The sequence below is a fragment of the Megalobrama amblycephala genome, linkage group LG10 (assembly GCF_018812025.1).
Source record: "Megalobrama amblycephala isolate DHTTF-2021 linkage group LG10, ASM1881202v1, whole genome shotgun sequence".
Classification (NCBI taxonomy): Eukaryota; Metazoa; Chordata; class Actinopteri; order Cypriniformes; family Xenocyprididae; genus Megalobrama; species Megalobrama amblycephala.
Window position 1 is genome coordinate 12,828,684 of NC_063053.1, and position 20,565 is coordinate 12,849,248.

The window sequence follows — 20,565 nt, forward strand, 5'->3', positions numbered from 1 at the left end:
TGAATGAATGATTCAATTACTTAATCATGGAGACTTCACTGGTTTCATTACTGGATGAATCAGCGTTTTTGTACGAATCTCGTGAATGAATGATTCAATGACGACATAAAATGACAACATTTTTAAGACACTTGTTGCCACCAACTGGTTTAACAATGTAATTTATACAATCCTAAAGGTGCAATAGGTGATCTGGGAACTTTAGCGTGCTAGCATTGAAAGCATACGATTGCACCCTCCCTGCAAATCGCCGTCCATAGCCACGGCTCCTGCAAAACACATGATCTCGCACAGACCGGAGGTGAGACAACCAGAGACAACATTATTGGTTTACATCATGTATCATTCACTGGTGATAAAACTTTACAGTACAGTGAGTAACAGTACTACAGTAACATATTGTTCTGTCTGCACAGCGTACGTGAACACACTGATGACATATGTTTTTTGCGTGAACAGGCTGCGCAGTGGTATGCAAACACGCATTGACTGATAGGAAACATACGTTGACTGATAGGGAACACATGCTATTATTTATTTCAGACCGAATGCAATGATTGTACGAACATTTTATGGTCCTACGCCTTCCACAGAAGATATATATTTATGAAAATACATTTAGACTGCTTAACAGTGATCGCTATCAGGATATGAGGAGATTTTCAACGAGCATAACAAAAAATGTTTCTGTTGAGAATCACCTATTGCACCTTTAATTTGAAATGTGAAGTTATGTGCAAAAGGTGATTTACTCTATTTTAATTGCTTCCGTAGACATCAGTTTATATCCGAACTATGAACTTTTATCCCAGTACTTCTTTAATCAATTTTTATTGTTGTAACAGAAATAATGATACTGTGTGGTTGAAAGGACTGTTTGTGAAGCTGTTTCATACCTATACATGACAACTCTCTCTTTAGATCAGCGGCAGAGGCAACACAGATTTGAATGTGATTTGAATCTCTGTCATTTAGGAATAAGATCGTGTCTGTGTTTGAATCGAGATTGCAGTCATTTTACCAATTATTCATACAGCTCTACCATCTACCAACAGTCTTTCAGTGACAGATCAGCAGTATAGTATAGTACACTATGACTGTATCTGTTCTTTAGCCCCTATACAGTAGCTCCAGTCTTTGAGATTTCTCCATGGAGCCGGCTGGCAGCATCTGCTGTATTTGGCTCAGGATAGTAACACATCACTGTGAGATGACAACAGAGGTCATGGGGGGCACAGCACCAAGCTCACCTTCCTATCCATTAATTAAAACCTCTGCTCCATAGAGGTCAGTGGAGAAACACTTACCTGGAACCAATTTACTTAGAATGACTGTGGTTTTGACCATTAGTTCTGTATGTGTGCTTTATATAAAATTGCCTCAACTTCCGTTGATACGTTTGCGTCAGAGATGGGAATATTACATTTGGAGTTAAATTATAGTTCTTATACCTGTATTTTACATGCATGCAGTGTGTAGGCTATATTATCTTATCCGGAAATGAAGCAATGGTTAGCCCTCTAACAAGCCAGAAATAAGTAACCTTATTTAGTGTTCAGTTCATCTAAATTGGTGAATGAGAAAAAGAGCGAGTGAGAAGTCAAGGGAAAAATACAAGAAAAAAGTGCTTCTTTTTTTAGTTTTGTCAAGCAGATATGCCCACTGCACTTTTTATAGTGATAATTATTAATCATCTTGGCTTAAAAAATGTTTTTTAAAGGGGTGAGGACATTTTAAGAGGCGAGAGCAGTAGAAATCACTGAGTAAATGTGCAGTGATTTATTAAGTGGAAAATGATTAATGATGGTATATGACATTTTGTTTCCTTTTCCCTTAATAGATTTAAACAGACAATTTTCTTTCTTTGTGTGTTAATACATTTTATTTGTTGGTTACACCACAGGATATCATTAAATTGAATCAATTTTTTTTAAATGGTATAAACGTATATCTAAACCATCAGAAATGAACATATAGATATATTAGTATATTTCTAACTTACATGTGCACACATCTAATGAGTATGTATGTCGATAGAGTAACTAGAGATATTTGGTACACTGAACAGTTTCACTTCTTAAACAATATGTAAAACCCAAATACCCTCTTTGCTTTATCAGATTTGACTTTCAGCCAGTCCTAAACTCGGAATGAAATGCATCTGAGCCTTGTTCCTTTCAAGACTGGTTTAACTTCCATCAGCTTTAATGTCATCTCTGTGTGTTTGTGTGTGTGCATCTGTTAGTGAGGATTTATGAAAGCCTTCACTCTGGTTTTGTCACTTATGTTCCACGGTCTGTTTGCATACAAATATCAGTTTATCTCTTCTGTCTCCCTTTATTTTCATATTTATTTCCTTTCTTTCATTAAGTTTTATTGTGGATCTAAATGAAGCATGTCAGATATATGCTAATGTTTGTGTGCATTATGAAAAAGTTTTGTTAGACATGGTTAGGTGACTACTTTCATTGTAAGCGTGTTTGTGAGTGTGTGTTTTGTCATTTCCAGGGCCTAAATGGCTTTTGGCAGAAATATTTATGAGTGAACGTACGTGTGCGCATGTGCATGTGTGCGTGTGTGAGCGAGTGTGTGTTTGTAGTCTATCGCTTTCAGAGTAAGTGCTGAAACAGCAGCTCCAGGCAGTGCTGTTCCTCTGCTATAATGTGAGTACATTTTACACATCATAATTTAGCTATAAATCTTATTGCAGCATGCAGAGCGAAGCCACCGACACTCTGCCGCAGCCCGTCCCCACAGTCCTGTCAAAATGACTCGCATACAGATGCACAAATGCACACATGTACATAATATAAATGAACCTGCATGTAAACATTTGAGCTTATGTGAAAATCATGTATATGTGGCTCCTTGTCATTATACTGACATGATTTGAAGCCTTTAAGTTACTGTGCTGTTTCATGCACTGTGTGATTGATATGCTTGTATTTTGTCCTGCATCAAACTGTTACAACTAGTATAAAAAAAAGAGTGGCCCTCGCTATATATATATATATATATATATATATATATATATAGTAAAAAAAAAAAAAAAAATATATATATATATATATATATATATATATATATATATATATATATAATAAAAAAAAAAAAAGAATGTTTTCCTTTGTCAATTGTCTCTTGTTGGCTGGTATGAAAAAGCAATTGCAGTGCATGCTGGGGGAATTTGAACTGAGAATTGTGTAAAGAACAGACCTGCAGATAAAAAGCCAACAAGCTATAAAGCCTCTTGATAAAAAGTCTGTGTTCTTTTCTTCTCTCTCTCTCTCTCTCTCTCTCTCTCTCTCTCTCTCTTTCTTTGTTGCTCTCTTATTCATTTTATTTAGAAATATGACTGCCCTTTTATGGCTGTATCTGGATCCAAATAAAATCTGTGGCTGGAAGAGCTTTCCCATGCTATTTAAACAAGTGAATGAAAAACATTTTAATGCAAGGTTGCTCTGTGAAGGCAGCTAGTTCATTTTATAGTCTGATGGCATTGTCTAATACAGGGGTTCTCAACCTTTTGCAAGCTGAGCCCCCCCAAAGCTGGTTCATTGCAGTTGGGGCCCCAGTGCGTGTGAGCATTTCACAAAAACTAAAGGAAAGCTTTAACTGTAGCCTATATTCTGACTAGTTTATTCGTTTATATATATACAGGGTGCGATTTGTGAAAAAACAGAGGGGAGGATGTTTTGAATTTTATTTTTTATTTTTTTTAATTTGTTAAAAACCACAGTGCTATATACTATTTTTTGGCAGCTGTTACAGAAACATTTAAATATATATATATATATATATATATATATATATATATATATAGATATTTGCACCACTAAAATGACATTAATAATTCTTAATTTCTGATAGAAATGCAAAATCAATCGGTAGTTATTAATAGAATAACGAGACACAAACCTTTACATTCAATCGCGTTTGGCCCCATTTATTTTTGATCACAGTGCATACACGTTTACCTCAGATTTTTTTATATAGAATAAGCCGGGCCGTACGCAGGGTTTCATAATTCCCGAGGTCAGAAAATGTTGTTTGCTAGGGGGGTACGGGGGCATGCTCCCCCGAGAAAATTTAGATTTCCCTGGTGTACATATGTGCATTTTAAGACGTTTCAAGGCCAACAAATGGATAACAATAGCTTTAAAACCATGTTTACATACATGCACAGTTTTGAGGCAGCTTTAATCGCATGTTTGGCAATTTCATGACTTCACTTACAACAGAACAACGACCATCATTGCTCCTAGTTTCTTTTGCGCTTTATTTAAGCTATAATAAAGTCATTATGCAGCGCGCGCCGGCGCATTTGCGCATGCAATTCTTGAGTGCGCTCCACAAGCACAGTATAGCGGCTGATAGGACAGTCATGTTCATTTTTTACAGACATAGTTTTACAGACATAGCCTGACAAAATCTCATCTGACCGCAATTCACTGTCAACTGAAGCTCCCTCGTCGTCACCTGCACCTTTTCCGCTCTCGTTTGACTTGAGCCTGGCACTGAGACGAAGTCGGAATGCGCGTCTGAAAAGTGTCCTGTTTGTTGTGGTGGTAAAGAGACAGTTCTATAGGCTAAACGCAACGTTTTACTTGGCGATGTTTTAAAAAAAGATTTTTATTTTTGGTATTTTATATGCTCTGTTGGTGGTTTGTGGAATAGCATCACCCGGGGGGATATTTTTATCCCCACCGGGGATAAAAATATTTCAGCAGAGGGAGGGATACATAGACCAGAAGGGGGAAATTCCCCCCATCCCCTCATACAAATCGCACCCTGTGTATGTATATATATATATATATATATATATATATATATATATATATATATATATATATATATATATAAACTAAATACGACCTCACGTTTTATACGTTTGCAGCCTCTGAAACTTCCGTCCGTCATAAAAATTAATTCGGATGGTTCGATTTTCTGCATTTTTCGCATCCGTAGCAAATATTTTGAGGGGTTTTTGACAATTGATCCACCAAATGACGAATATGAAAAAACGAATATGACAGTTTCGGACTGAGTCAGGGTGCAAGGACCTTAAACTTTTGAGGCTTGTGCAGTTTCTCGAGGAGAAATCAAACAAATGAGCGCCGTTTTCTAAAGTCTATGAGCGCAGCACACACAAATAAACAAAATTGACATACTGCAGTTAAATTTCAAAATGTGGTGTTTTTATATTTATAACATTTGAATACAGTTCAGCAACATACATCACACGACCTGACGACCAAGAGAGCTGACAATTAACCATCACTTAATTGACCATCACCTCGCGATTGAAAATGTGACACTGATATGACAGTTCAACAAACAAGTTAATAATATTAAGTCACTTACATTTTAGACAAAATAATGACTGTCTATTTTAGCAGCGAAAATAGATCCGATGAATCCAAACAAAGATCACAACATAGCGCATCTCACAGCAACACTCAACCGTGTTTTGAATGATTCAGTGTTTTGAACAAATCGTTTGAGTCAAAGATTCAATGACCCATTCACAAACATCTGTCTCATTCTTGATGAATCGGCCGTTTGAACGAATCGTGAATGAACGACTCAGTGACTCGCTTAATAAAACCGCTTATCACCTGCATTTGCGCCGATTTGAGCTCACTATCGACAAACCAATCAAATTTGTTCAAAACTTTTTTTTTTAATCAGTCCAAACACATTTTAATTTTTATTCAGGAGTTATGTATATACAAAACTATAACGTTTTATGACAGTAGTTTAGTGATAAAAAATTTTGCAAATTTTTTTTTTTTTTCAGTTTTTTTTCCTCCCATCCTGTAGCCACTCGCGCCCCCCCGGGAGAGTGTCCGCGCCCCCCCGGGGGGGCGCGCCCCACCGGTTGAGAACCACTGGTCTAATATGACACTCTGGGCGGAAAAGAGTTTAAGACATGTGGAATCTGCTGACATCAGTTGTACTGGAGAAGGCTCAGCATGTAGCGCTGCAATTTTTATACTCTACAAATTGCAGAGTAATTAAACCAGCTAATTGATGTGTACAGCATAAAGACATGTGACTAGATCAACATAAACATAGACTCACCTCATCATAGTGTGCGATCACCTCTGTACCATCGCTCTGTGAAGGTGATGAATGTACTGACAAACACCTGCATCCTTAGCTGCAAAAACCCTCAGATACCTGTTAGGAAGAAAATGCAGTTAGTAAGCAGTCATTTAGCTTTAGTCCACCTCAGCTGTTGCAGAGAGTTGTGCTATTAGTTTTGTAAGCAATTAAACTTACGATTTTTACCTTGTCCACAATAAGAATAGTTGAGAAAATCCCTTAATCCCCCAGACTTACATTGAACCATGTTTTGAAACCAGAACATCATAGCGAATTGGTTATGGATTCTTTTCACTTCACCAAATAACCACCAAGCAACTATCAAGAACAGTAGCGACCACGTAAAAAAACATATACATATATTACCATCCCAATATAAATAATAGTTTTGCAAACACTTTTATCTAAAGCGACATGGACTTGGGCTGTAAAGAATGGAATAGTCTCTTGTTTGCTTGTTTAGGAGCCTCACCTCAGTGATGCTAATCTGCTTAATGAACTCTCTCTCTCTCTCTCTTTTTCTCTCTTTCTATTGAGTAATGGTCTCTGCTGCACTGTGTTAAACTCTGTTTGTGTGTGTATGTGGTTTCATTCTGATCTGATAACCTTTAATGAGAATTGCATCTGTAATGAGAGGAACACTAGCCCCAGCGATGTAGGCTCAGGTTTGTTAAAATAGTCACGTCTGTTTATATGCAAACTGTGCCCTGTTTATTTATAGAATGTTGTAGTTCCACTTAAAAAGTACAAATAATCTGAAAATGGTGCATTTATGAGAGTTCATGAGAGTAGTGAATTTATTTCCCATTTGTAATTGGGTCATTACCTTGAGTCAGATTATCTCAATGAAACAATTAAACCAGTTCAAATAACAAATTCGATTCTGGTTCTTGAGTTCTTATATGCTCATTGTTTGACCAAAGTTTCAAAGAATGTCATTTGACATTACTATTGGCCATATTTGCAATACTTCTAGGCAGCTGTTGTATTTATCTCTGCTTGGATAAATACCAAAATCATGAAAACTGCTTGCCAAACTCACATTTCAATACTTTAAATCAGCAATACAATCTTACATAAGCTGTCACATAAACATTGTTTCTTCCTCTCAAATAGCATTAAAATGGCTTAAATTCCAGGTTCCTCCAGCCATTGTACATGTGCAGTCCTAAGTAAAAATCTCAGGATGCTAACTGTTTCTGTAGCCCTATCCGGAACAGTAATTGTTTCTCATACTGACATAATTTATTTTCAACCTTTACAGGGGCTAGTCTGTGATTTTATTGCCGTCTGAATGCAGAATGTCAGTGTTTTTCTCCTACCACTAGCTTAGAAATCCCCAGCCGAATTCCCTAATGTTTTTTGAAAAACGCCAAGGTCGTGTGGTAATTTAATTGCCGTCCGAATCCACATCTATGAGTTTACAAGAGGAGATCAATTAAAAATTCAGAGTTTAAAACCTTTTTGACCACTGCGGAACACTGTACGATAACTGTTGCTCTTCACTGTAATTTTCATTCATTTTAAATATGTACACTTTTATTACTGAAATACTGGGAAGTATTTACAAGAACAATATTTCATCACTGCTCCACCTCAGCGAAAGGAGAACGAGGGAAAAAAAACATGTAAACATTTGAAATGAGTTGTCACAGCAATACAGTTTTAAATTGTACTATATACAATTATATATATTAAAAATACCAAACTGCTTTATGTTTACCTCATGTAAATAAGAGGCTGCATTAACTAATTTCCATATTTTTAAAATGACATCCATCATTTTGAGATAAAATGCAAGACAGAAAACAATTTCAACTATAGCGTGTCAATCTTCCTATTTTTAAACAGGAGATTTAAATAATCACATAATAAATAGGATATTATTTTAATAAGAATTATTCGTATTATTCCAAACATATGACATTTTATTTACAGCAGACAATCATACGACCACGTGAGCAGCGTGTTCCCGGGTTCGGGTTCACACAACAACTTACAGTAGCGTCCCAGATGCTGTTTGTGTGAACATGCAACCAGAGTCAAGGCCATATTTTCTTACCAGTAACCATTTTGCATGGGAAAAATGCACCACCACAGACTCAAGTTTCTCCTTTTGTGTTCTACAAACAAACTCATACATGTTTTGAACAAGATGAAGATCCCGTCTTTCTCTATCTATGTCTTCTCTCTTCTCTCCAGCCTGCAGATGTAACAACCACGCTACCGTGTGCCACCCCAACTCAGGGAAATGCTACTGTACCACTAAAGGGGTCAAAGGGGACCAATGCCAACTGTGAGTATGACTACATTACCCATCATCAACAATCCTCCCTGTCAGTCAGAGAGTGATAGACACGAGCCCTTCAACTAAACACAAAGATTCCACACATCATCATGCTCTCATTAGCGTCAAAGCACATTTTATTCACAGATTTAACCCTCTCGTAAGCTCTGTTATTAATTCCCACCTAAGTGTCTTTCCAATCCCAGGACATTAAATTTAATAACCTCAGCTGTGCTGTGTCAGCTAGCCCCCTGTTCACAGTGGCAAAGGGAACTTATCAGTGGCATAAATAGCACTTTTGGGGCTGACACCATGCCCTGTGAGTGTGTGTGTGTGTGCGTGTACTGAGGTCCATAAAGACATAGTTCTATGTGGATGTATTTGTAACAGGCTGCACCACTGCCACTGGCACTGATAATGTATTAAGCAGTAATGAGTTCCTCAGGACTTAAACACAGTTCTCAAAAGTTTCTTTTTTCCACACGCCCTCTATTTTTTTTTTTTTTTAAGTATCACTTATGTGACCTGTGGGTAGAGAGTTAGATGGCACACAAGCAGTATAACTTCAAACACATGCCTGAATCGCATGGATGAATTTGCCTTGTTTGTTGGTACTGCTCAATGTCGTTGTTGATGTTTCGCTCATGCAGCACATCACATGGCAGTGGAACTGATGTACATGTAGGTGTATTTACTCTGTTATGGTACACTGATGTGACTCATACGCTCCAGTTGGAAAACATTATTTTCTCTGAACTTTTGTTAGCGAATGCAAAAGTATTGAAATATATTTTTCACATTTTTTTTCAGTAGAAACAAATTGATTTTCATAGGCATACCTAGTATATATTTTCCATCACCATTTACACCCCCCCCCACCATGTTCTTTTCTAGCATACATTTCTAATCCTGCACTGACATATTTTCTGCACTGATTTTGAAGGAAAATCTGTGAAAAGGATTTAAATATAGTAAAATGTTTTAAACAGAGCTAAGGCTACACTGTACTTCACTCTTATCATCAATAGGTACTGTAAAAGCATTAGGCATTATCTAATTGGCTTCTTATCAACTCGCTTAACCAGTAAGACTCTGTAAGTTCTGGTCGACCAATCTCAAATCCAGTATAAAACAAAATAATGGAAATTCATGTTATTATTTTTCACTCATGGACAGCCTTGTTATTTGCACACTCCAAAATATACTTTAGACTGGATTTATAATGAACTACAATGCTGCTTTCATATATAAAACCAATGGTAAACATGAAATCATGAAAAACAAACAAACAAACAAAAAAAAAAAACCCATTAGGTTAGCAGAGTAGCCATATGTTTTGTTGTCCACCTGTTGTTGCGTACGGTCACCAACAAGTTTATGTGCGTGAAGTGACTAACACTCACATATACTTTCACATCACCATGGGAACCGCTGAAGTGATTAAAGACAGTGACTCACCCAACCTGAGCAATGGCAGCCTGAGTGCAAAATCACGTCTTTGAGCACATAACACTGCAACAACCTTCCTTTCGTGATAATAATGTGAGGATTAAGTCGCAATCTTAATATGCTTTATGCAATTCATCTCAATATGAATTACTTTTTTTATCAGATACATAGCTTGTAATAGTGATAAAACATGTAGTATTTGTTGGACACTAAGATGGATCCATCTACTGAAAGTTTTTTTCCAAAGGACGATTTATCTATCTTTTTGTCTACCTCGCCCTCTTTTTCTCTTCCTCCATCCATTTAATTTCCCTTTTTCCTGCTCTAACAGGTGTTTGATGTAGACTACATGCAGAATTGTAAATGGATATGAAAATATATCTGCTCTGATTTTAGTTTGTATTCGGGTCTTGATGTTTACGTCTGGAGTTCTGGGTCTGCATGTTTATCCGTGCCCCATTTTATTTTCAGATGTGCCTGTTTCTGTGTTTGGTGAAATGAGCCGAGTAAGCTGGCCCAACAGCTGTGAATATATGTGTTTTGAGGGACTGTTTGTCCTTTTTGCTTTTGTCTTTGTTGATAACATTCATAACTGCTGCAGATTTATTAGAGTACTGTGGTGTACAAACACAACCATAAAACATTGAAACATAATGTTTGTTCTATGCATTATTGATCAATGTTGGGGGTAGCACATTACAAGTAACACAAGTTATGTAATCAGATTACTTTTTTTCAAGTATAGAGTATAGTAACACATTACTTTTAAATTTGCAACAAAATTACTTTTACTTACTTTTTTTAAAAATAACGCAATTTATTAATCTCACTTGCACTAAAACATATTCAGTATTCCTCTAAATTAGTGTTTCTCAACGGGGGCGTTCAGAGAACAACGGGGGGCGTTGGAAGCAAGATTTTTAAAAGGGGGGCGTTCAGGGGTTCTTGGGGGGCGTTCACGAGTTTACACCAAAGATCCAGGCAAGACAAGATTAAACGTGTAATTACTTGCAAAAGAATTGCCTACAACATTCTAAAATCCTCCAGTTTAACGCAACATGTAAGCTAGGCTATGTATCATTTCTTTTGCAACGATTATTTTTCAAGTCATAGACCAGCGCTCAAGCGCTGACAAGAATTCACGTGCACAAAAATGTGTTTCGCGCTGACAACAATCCGGTGGTGGCTTGAATCCAGCACTGACTAGAACCACGCAGCGGAGGAATGGAAAGTTGACAAGCCATTAAAAAAGTACTGACTTAAGAACCACTTGTATTTTCAAATATTTTCAATAAATCATGTTCCCATTCACTCCGGTGACGAATTTTAAAATGAATGAAACTAAATTCTATTTGTAAGGTAAAACTTTTACATTTTTAATGCCTAATGCCAAAATGATTTCTTTGTTCACAAAGTAATTTACTGGGCATTATTGTTAACTCGCAAGACTGTAAGGAGAAAATGAAAATTTGATGGATAATTAATTTAAATATATTCTGTAATCACATTTAGGTAATTTCGCCATCACATCTGAGCGTAAAACGCTGCTTGGATAATTTCAAGATAGGCTAGTTAAAAATAATTAATAATGCATTAATAATTTAATAATTGTTCATATGTGTTTATTCTTGTTAGAAGTTTTTTTTATTTATTTTTTTATTTTACTTATTATGGACACAAATTAATCATGACAAACCAAATAAATTTGAATTGAATTAATTATACCATTGATGATAACATTAAGCTGATACCAAGGTATTTACGCCTATAATTATAACATAATTTATGAAAAATCATGATTGCATTTATTATTTTTTTCCAAAGTAAGATTAATGTAAGCAGCTTCTTGAAATACTCTCCTAAATGCGTAATAAATCCTAAGTGCACACATTAGCGCTGAAATGACCGTATAGCAGCCTATGGTCGTTTTTACTGTCCAGAATTATCAAAGAAATTCAATAGGCAGACGCAGATTATCTTGAGTTTTGCGTTAGTTCAACTGCGCGTTAAGGTGATGGAAACCATTGGCATACTCATGGTGTGTAGTGACCATTTGTGCGTAAAACACCATAACACCATTATGTATTAGGCCCAACAAAGTCTGACAAACAGCCCTCGACATAGAAATCAGATGTTTAAACTCGTAGTTATTTTGTGCGCAAGCGCGTTCATGTGGAGACCAGTGTATGGGCATATACGCGTTTAACCAGTATTTCATCACTTCTTCTGCGTCTCCTCACAGCATTTCAATAAAACGATATCCAACAACACAAATAGCTCTCTCTGTAGTCACAAGTTCCCTTCATAATGCAAAACATGCGACTTGCACGCTTAAGTTTCAGAAAACATCGTCATCGAAGTTTATATGTCTATAATTGATGTAATTATGTAATTTATATGTATTCTTTATATCACAGGTTTTCAAACCCTGTGTCACGAGACTTAAAAAATGGGTTGGCATTTTCATAAAAGCATAGTCTAAAATGAATAAATAAACAAAATATATTTGACTTAATTGATTAACAAAGCGAAAGAAAAAAACTGTGCATCCTGTTTTCTTTATTTTGCAAAAGCACATGTTCTGTTTTTAGTGTGAGTGTATAAAAGTAAACTTCGCAGTATCGAATAACTCATATCTGTAAATTACGGAGTATTTAAGTTGTTTTTGCTGGTATAAGAAAACAGTTGAAGTGATCGCGCCGGCGCCTCGCGTGCGCACTCAACATATTCATTGCAAACTTGACATCGCAGACTGTTCATTATCAAAATAAAATACCGTCAGCCAAACATACAAAAAATTACACTGCTCGTACATACTCCGTAGTATCCTATCTGTGCCGTTCAGCGTGACCACCGCTGAAACTGGTTCTGCCAAAGACATTTTTGCTCATTTGAAGAGGATGATTTTTTTCATTGATACTGAAACGGGAGTGAAGTACAAATCCTATTTGACACAATAAATAAAAGTTCTGCATCCAAATACATTGCTAATATGGAAACATTTGAATTCGTGCCAAACGAGAGGCTGCTTGAGAACACCGGTTTTTACTTTCAGTTTCGCTTCAAATTAATTCGTTTGGGCTTTTTTATAGCTACTTACAAGTTTTTATTCTTGTTCTGTATATGTATATTATATATTTTAGTATTCTTATGCTTGACTCAATAAAAAAAAAAAAAAGGTCATTCTTTAAAAAAAAGTTTGACAACCACTGTTTTAAATGTTGCTTATGTGTTGGAAAACACAAAACCCGGCATGGACCACTTTTGGTGTTATATGAGAGGGGGATCCCCCAAATGAGGTGCCGGATCAGATTTCGGAGGTTCCGGTTCCAGCTTGTCCAGGCTGCCTGCCACTGTTCAGTTAAATCAAATCTGTTATTTGGCTTTCAGTGACATGCTTTTTAATTATGAAAGCTGCAGTCCGTAACTTTTGGAGCTCTAGCGGTAAATAATCAAAATTGCAGGCGTCTTGTATTGTACTCCGCAGCGCTGCTGACTCGAACCAGTCTAATAGTCCCAATATAAATATAATATATAAACTCTTATTATAGGTGTGTCATAGTGATTCAGGATAAGACAAAAACACGGTTTGGAAAATGGATTCATGATGTAGGCTAATGGTGTTTGGGGGGCGGTAAAGGACCTGGATAATGGACAGGGGGGCGTTGGCCCAAAAAAGGTTGAGAACCACTGCTCTAAATGAATAAAAACAGTGAAATGCAAATTCTGAATATTACACAAACCTGCATAATTAAATTCTAAATAATCCAAATTGTAACGAGGCGGGACTCAGGGTAAGATCCATCTGCAAGCTTTTATTAACAGAACTCGTGGTCAAACAGGCAGGGGTCAAACAGTGGCAAACAGGTATGGCAGAGAGCAGGCAGAATCGTAGTCGAGGAACAGGCAATGGGTCAGGGCTGGCAGATAACAATCACAAATCCAGGAAACAATAAACAGTCCAAAGGGCAGGCAGCAGAGTATCGTAAACGGGGAACAAACAGGATCAGAAACAGGCAGACAGACAGGGTAAATAAGAATTGTCACAAGAGTAAACAAGACCTCGCCAAGTGTGTGAGGGTGTGTGTGGCTAAATAGTCCAGATAATTTGCTACAGCTGGGTGTGAGTGATTATTGATTGGATGAGTGAGTGCAGGTGATTGTCAGGGAGGATTCTGGGAATTGGAGTCCGGGAATGGCTGGGAACATTACACAAATATAGTTTATGCATTTAATTTCACTTAATTAACCAATGTCTTTGCTGCTGACTTTCGATGATCCAATTCAACCGTACTAACAAGCAAAAATGACTTTAGATAAACATCACAATTGTGTTTAATGTTTTGTTTCTTAAAGGGTTAGTTCACCCAAAAATGAAAACAATGTAATTTATTACTCACCCTCATGTCGTTCTACACCAGTCAAGCTACACTTATCAACATTAATTTTGATAGCTATTTTATATGTAGTCTTTAGACAAAAAAGTCATTATAATTTTTCTCTTTAGACCAATTAATTTAAACTTATGAAAAATTTTAATGAAGTTGAAGAATGTTCAACTTTGAGTAAAACGTTGCGCTCATCACTGTCACTTTTTATTCAGCCATCCAATCAGAGTAGAGGAGAGGCGGGACAAATACAACACCGGCCAACTGTCACAACATTCTTGCTGTACAGCGACATCAACAAACAGAGAACGAAACAAAATGGATGAGAAATTAATATTGCTGGTCTCTGCACATACATAGCAAGTAAATTCCACATTGTGTCAACATTTTTAGTCTGAAACAAATTACCTGCAAAATCAGTTATAAGTAACAGTGCCGCAGATATTCCGTATCATAGCAACAAAGCATCTCAACTGAAAAAAAAAAAAAAAAAACGCTGCGCAGCTGAAGCGCTCTCAAGCGCTCACAGATAGACAGAGCGGTGGACAAGGCCTTAGTCATGGAAAAAAAAAGGTAGTCAACGAACATTTTTCGTCATATTTTTCATTAACGAAATTAACACTGATATTTATTGGCTTATTTCAAAACACTGCTTCATGAAGCTTCTGAGCTTTATAAATCTTTTGTTTCGAATTAGTGATTCGGATCTGTGTGTCACTAATGACACAACCAAGTTTGATGATTTCAGTTGTCATTTTAAGAAGACATTAATGCTTTCATCCAACTGAAATCAAACTTTTGATCAAAAGTGCATGGAAACACACTTACTAATGCTCTTGTGTCTAAATGGGAGCAAATAAAGACAAAAGCTGTTATAGCAGGAAAAGAAGGGCAATCTATAAGGTGTAATCTCATTTGAGTGCAAAATGCTGCTTGTACAAGAGAGTTTCAAGATACTAAAACAATAAATACTGTCATAAGAAAGACACTGCAGTGGTGGGGACTTTTCAGTCATTCTTTCTGCAGGTTACATGGTTACGCCAGTAGGTGGCGACAAGTGACTGTCTTCATGAGTGAGTCATTTGAATCATTCATCAGCCGATTTGTTCAAAGCTGTTATGGCAGGTATAGAAGGACAAAAGTGAAGATGAGTGTAGAGGATTGTCTTAAAGGTGCCGTAGAACGTGTTTTCAAAAGATGTAATATAAGTCTAAGGTGTCCCCTGAATGTGTCTGTGAAGTTTCAGCTCAAAATACCCCATAGATTTTTTTAATTCATTTTTTTTAACTGCCTATTTTGGGGCATCATTAAATATGCGCCGATTCAGGCTACGGCCCCTTTAAATTCTCGTGCTCCCCGCCCCCGAGATCGCGACTGCCTTAAACAGCATAAACAAAGTTCACGCAGCTAATCTAACCCTCAAAATGGATCTTTACAAAGTGTTCGTCATGCAGCATGTCTAATCGCGTAAGTATAGTATTTATTTGGATGTTTACATTTGATTCTGAATGAGTTTGATGGTGCTCTGTGGCTAAAGCTAACATTACACACTGTTGGAGAGATTTATAAAGAATGAAGTTGTGTTTATGAATTATACAGACTGCATGTGTTTAAAAAATGAAAATAACGACAGTCTTGTCTCCGTGAATACAGTAAGAAACGATAACTTTAACCACATTTAACAGTACATTAGCAACATGCTAACGAAACGTATAGAGAGACAATTTTCAAATATCACTAAAACTATCATGTTATCATGGATCATGTCAGTTATTATTGCTCCATCTGCCATTTTTCGCTATCGTCCTTGCTTGCTTACCTAGTCTGATGATTCAGCTTTGCACATCCAGACGTCCTGCCCTTGTGTAATGCCTTGAACATGAGCTGGCATATGCAAATATTGGTGGCGTATATATTAATGATCCCGACTGTTATGTAACAGTCGGTGTTATGGTGAGATTCGCCTGTTCTTCAGAGGTCTTTTAACCCTCTGGAGTCTGAGGCTGATTTGGGGCCTGGAGAAGTTTTGACATGCCCTGACATTTGTGCTTTTTTCAGTTGTTCATAAACATATTAATGGAAAAAGTGTCATTACACTGTATTCAGCACAAACTAGGCTACAATAATATGTGAGGAACATGTATGTACATGTTTGTGTTTTTGAAGGAATAACATTTATGCGTGGTTATTGAAAAAACAAAAAACTTAAGTCACTGAAATAAGGCCAAAAAAAGTATAGTAAATCTGTTTACAATACTTTAGGGTATTGGAGGTTGTAAACTAGAGATTTTGCTTCAAAATTATGTAAAAATTATGCTGCCTACTCCTTCATATAAAACAATATATTGATTTAGTTTTTGTAAGACACTTTTTGCCAAGAAACACAGTATGCATGGAGGCGTGAATCACCACTGAATAATGGGCCATTCTCACCTGAGAAGACAAAAGAATTGGATAGTAATGAGCTGAAATGACTTGCATATTAATGAGGCATTTCAGTCAGGTAGGCTGTGAAAAAAACCTTCTGTGATGTCTCAAGCTCATCATGATATATGAAACATACAGAAAAATATTATTACAATATAAAGTAATGGTTTTATATTATACTTTAAAATATAATGTATTTCTGTGATGCAAAGAGTCTGAATATAGGCTTTTAGTTTAAAAGCATGAACATTTGGAGAAATATTGGATTCTCATATGCTTATGTCAATTTTCTATACAGAGGAGTTATATTTATTTAATATTCATTGTCATTACTATGAGCGCTGGTGTTTTCAATTCATCCTTGAAGTCGGAGGGCGCTCTCTGTGCATTTTTAGTCCACAAATTCATCTAAAAGAAGAAGAGGCTATTCAATGAACGGAGTTTCCAATTCATACTGCAGCCAGAGGGCGCTAAAGAAACAAAAACTCATCTAAAATTAATCTATAGAAGAAAAGAAAACAGGAACTAACTGCATGTCTTCTAGAGCTCGCTAACCATGACTTTTACATCCAGATAAACACTTTTCAAGACAATAAATACACGATTGAGACGATGAATGCATGTATTGCCTCTGAATTTGTGTCTGAATAGCGCTGGCTCCGTGGGCCTGGCCGCATTAGTGGATAATGAGCTGAATCACGGACTTCTGACATGGCTCTCTTTTCATACAGATTACATAAACACAGAAGGTTTGTTTTCGATTTGACTTACATGATTTAAAACCTGACATCTTAACGTTTTTTTAGACATAAGTTTAATTTTTCTGTGATTAGTATTCACTAAGTTACAGTTCATTTTCTGAGAACTATCAGATTGGACTTCGTTCAGAGGGAGAGGAGAAATCACGCATCATGTTAGTTTTCTTTATTTTACAAAAAGCACAACATTGTGTTTTTACTCTGAGTGTATACAAATAAAAGAAGATATTCTATAGTTTCAATTGATATATTACTTATGTCTCTATGACAAAAAATGACAGAGTATTTTAAGTCTGTTTTGCTGCAATGTGAAAAAAAACCTGCAAAACGCGCCGGCGCATTTTTAGACCTCAGAGTGTTAAACAAATGAGATTTACACAAGAAGGAGGAAACAATGGTGTTTGAGACTCACTGTATGTCACTTACATGTACTGAACTCTTATTCAACTCTGCCAAGGTAAATTCAATTTTCTATTCTACGGCACCTTTAAAACTCTTTAAGGGAAATAGACACAAAGGGGGAAACTGTTGACAGTAAGAGTTTAGAGCTATAGAGTTAATGTGAATGCATAGCTAAATATATAGACAGACAATCTGATCCTGGAAGAATATGATGACAAATGTAAAAATCTCTGTTTTTCGATTGCAGACTTTGGCATCTTGGCATGTTTGTGGCGTCTTCTGAAAGTTTTCCTCAGACAAATGTCTATTTGCTCTCATTGCACTGCCGTTAGAAGAAACAACTGAGATATTAATGCAATCTCAATTATGTTTTCTATAGGTCTGTTGGATCATGGTGCAATTTTTTTTTTCCAGTGTTATTTTGAAAGCCGTCAACCTGACAGCTAGTGTTAGTTATATATAGAGAGAGTGACAGAGATTGAGTGATGTTTTAAAATCTGTGAGACGGTGAACAGCAAGGTCTCTTTCAAGGTTCTTTTCTCTTTGTTGCTTTGTGTCTTTGTGTTTGAAAGCACAAGGAAGGGTGAGAGTCAGAGTGAGAGAGTGTGAGAAAAAAAAATGAGAGAGAAAGACGGATCAAAAAAAAGACAGATTGAAGGGAGAAAGAGAGGAAGCTAGCAGGTGGCCCATGGCCTGTTTTAGCCTGTTTCCTGTAATGAGCTGAGCTGTCTGTTCAGCACGGCGGGAGAGACGAAGATGTGGTACTCGTTTAGAAGCCAGTAGAGGACAGAAAGGTAGTGCTGTTGAAGACAGACTTCCTCTCGGCTGAATTGTCCTGATCTGGACTTTGCATTGGCCTGCTGATGTTTAATGCACCATAACATTTTTGCAAACAATTTAATTACCCTTAATATTTTTTCAATAAAGGACAACATTCATTATAAAAATATTAAATTGCTACATTAAAAAAAAAAAAAAAAAAAAAAAAAAAAAGCAAAACCATTAGGTGCCATCTTTTCACTAGAATATATTATCTTTGGCATGCATGTTATTTTTTAACATAAATGTTATTATAAACTCAAGACAAGATAATTAGGTGGATGATTAAACATATTTGGTAATCACCTGTAGGTTATGTATTCATTTTAATATATCCATCTCATCATGTAAAGTGATGCAACTAAAAAGTTACTCTTTATTGACATCATGTTTATTGAACCATCTATCAATCTAGAAAGGTATCTATAATATATATGTCTATGTTTGCATGTATTTTTCTATATTTTTCCATTTCTATCTTTATAACCATCCATCACCCATCATTCGTTTATCAATTCATTTTTTTTAAATATCTTACCATCCATCCATCTATCCATCCATCCATCCATCCATCCAATCCATTTTTGTTTTTATCTATCATCCATCCATCCATCCATCCATCCAATCCATTTTTGTTTTTATCCATCATCCATCCATCCATCCAATCCATTTTTGTTTTTATCCATCCATTTTTTGTTTTTATCCATCATCCATTCATCCATCCAATCCATTTTTGTTTTTATCCATCCATTTTTTGTTTTTATCCATCCATCCATCCATTTATTCTTTACATCTTTTTATCCATCCATTTTTAATATCTTTTTATCCAACCATAATTTTTAAATATTTGTATCCATCCATCCATCCATCCATCCATTTTTAATCTTTTATCAGCCATAATTTTTAAATATTTTTATCCATCCATCCATCCATCTAGTCTTTCCATCTTTTCATCCATCCATCCATCCATCCATCCATCCATCCATTCATCCATCCATCCATCTATTCTTTACATCTTTTTATCCATCCATTTTTAATCTTTTTATCCAACCATAATTTTTTAAATATTTTTATCCATCCATCCATCCATCTATCTAGTCTTTACGTCTTTTCATCCATCCATCCATTCTTTACATCTTTTTATCCATCCATTTTTAATATCTTTTTATCCAACCATAATTTTTTAAATATTTTTATCCATCATCCATCCATCCATCCATCCATCCATCCATCCATCTAGTCTTTACATCTTTTCATCCATCATCCATTCTTTACATCCATCCATCCATCCATCTATTCTTTACATCTTTTTATCCATCCATTTTTAATCTTTTTATCCAACCGTAATTTTTTAAATATTTGTATCCATCCATCCATCCATCCATCCGTCTATCTAGTCTTTACGTCTTTTCATCCATCCATCCATCCATCCATCCATCCATCCATCCATCCATCTATTCTTTACATGTTTTTATCCATCCATTTTTAATATCTTTTTATCCAACCATAATTTTTAAATATTTGTATCCATCCATCCATCCATCCATCCATATTTAATCTTTTTATCAGCCATAATTTTTAAATATTTTTATCCATCCATCCAACCATCCATCTATCTAGTCTTTACGTCTTTTCATCCATCCATCCATCCATCCATCCATCCATCCATCCATCCATCTATCTATTCTTTACATCTTTTTATCCATCCATTTTTAATATCTTTATCCAACCATAAATTTTAAATATTTTTATCCATCCATCCATCCATTTTTAATCTTTTTATCTGCCATAATTTTTAAATATTTTTATCCATCCATCCAACCAGACTTTTACACACTTTACTCATCTGTTTATTATTATGTTTAATAAATTGTAATTTGTGTGGTTTTATATATTTAGTAGTTTATTAGCAGCGTAGTTTCCTGTT

The 20,565-nt window shown here is 35.9% G+C and overlaps 1 protein-coding gene across 4 annotated transcripts in view; it reads left to right on the forward strand.

The window, feature by feature from the left end:
• atrnl1a (attractin-like 1a) overlaps positions 1 to 20,565 on the forward strand; it is a 264,774-nt gene that overhangs the window by 93,334 nt on the left and 150,875 nt on the right. For 3 of the 4 annotated variants that reach the window (XM_048204633.1, XM_048204632.1, XM_048204631.1), the window contains exon 22: positions 8,311 to 8,404. The exons of the other annotated variant lie outside the window; for it this stretch is intronic. In XM_048204633.1, coding sequence (XP_048060590.1) covers positions 8,311 to 8,404 — 94 coding nt within the window. The remainder of the gene's footprint in view (positions 1 to 8,310; positions 8,405 to 20,565) is intronic. 4 annotated transcript variants of the gene reach the window in all.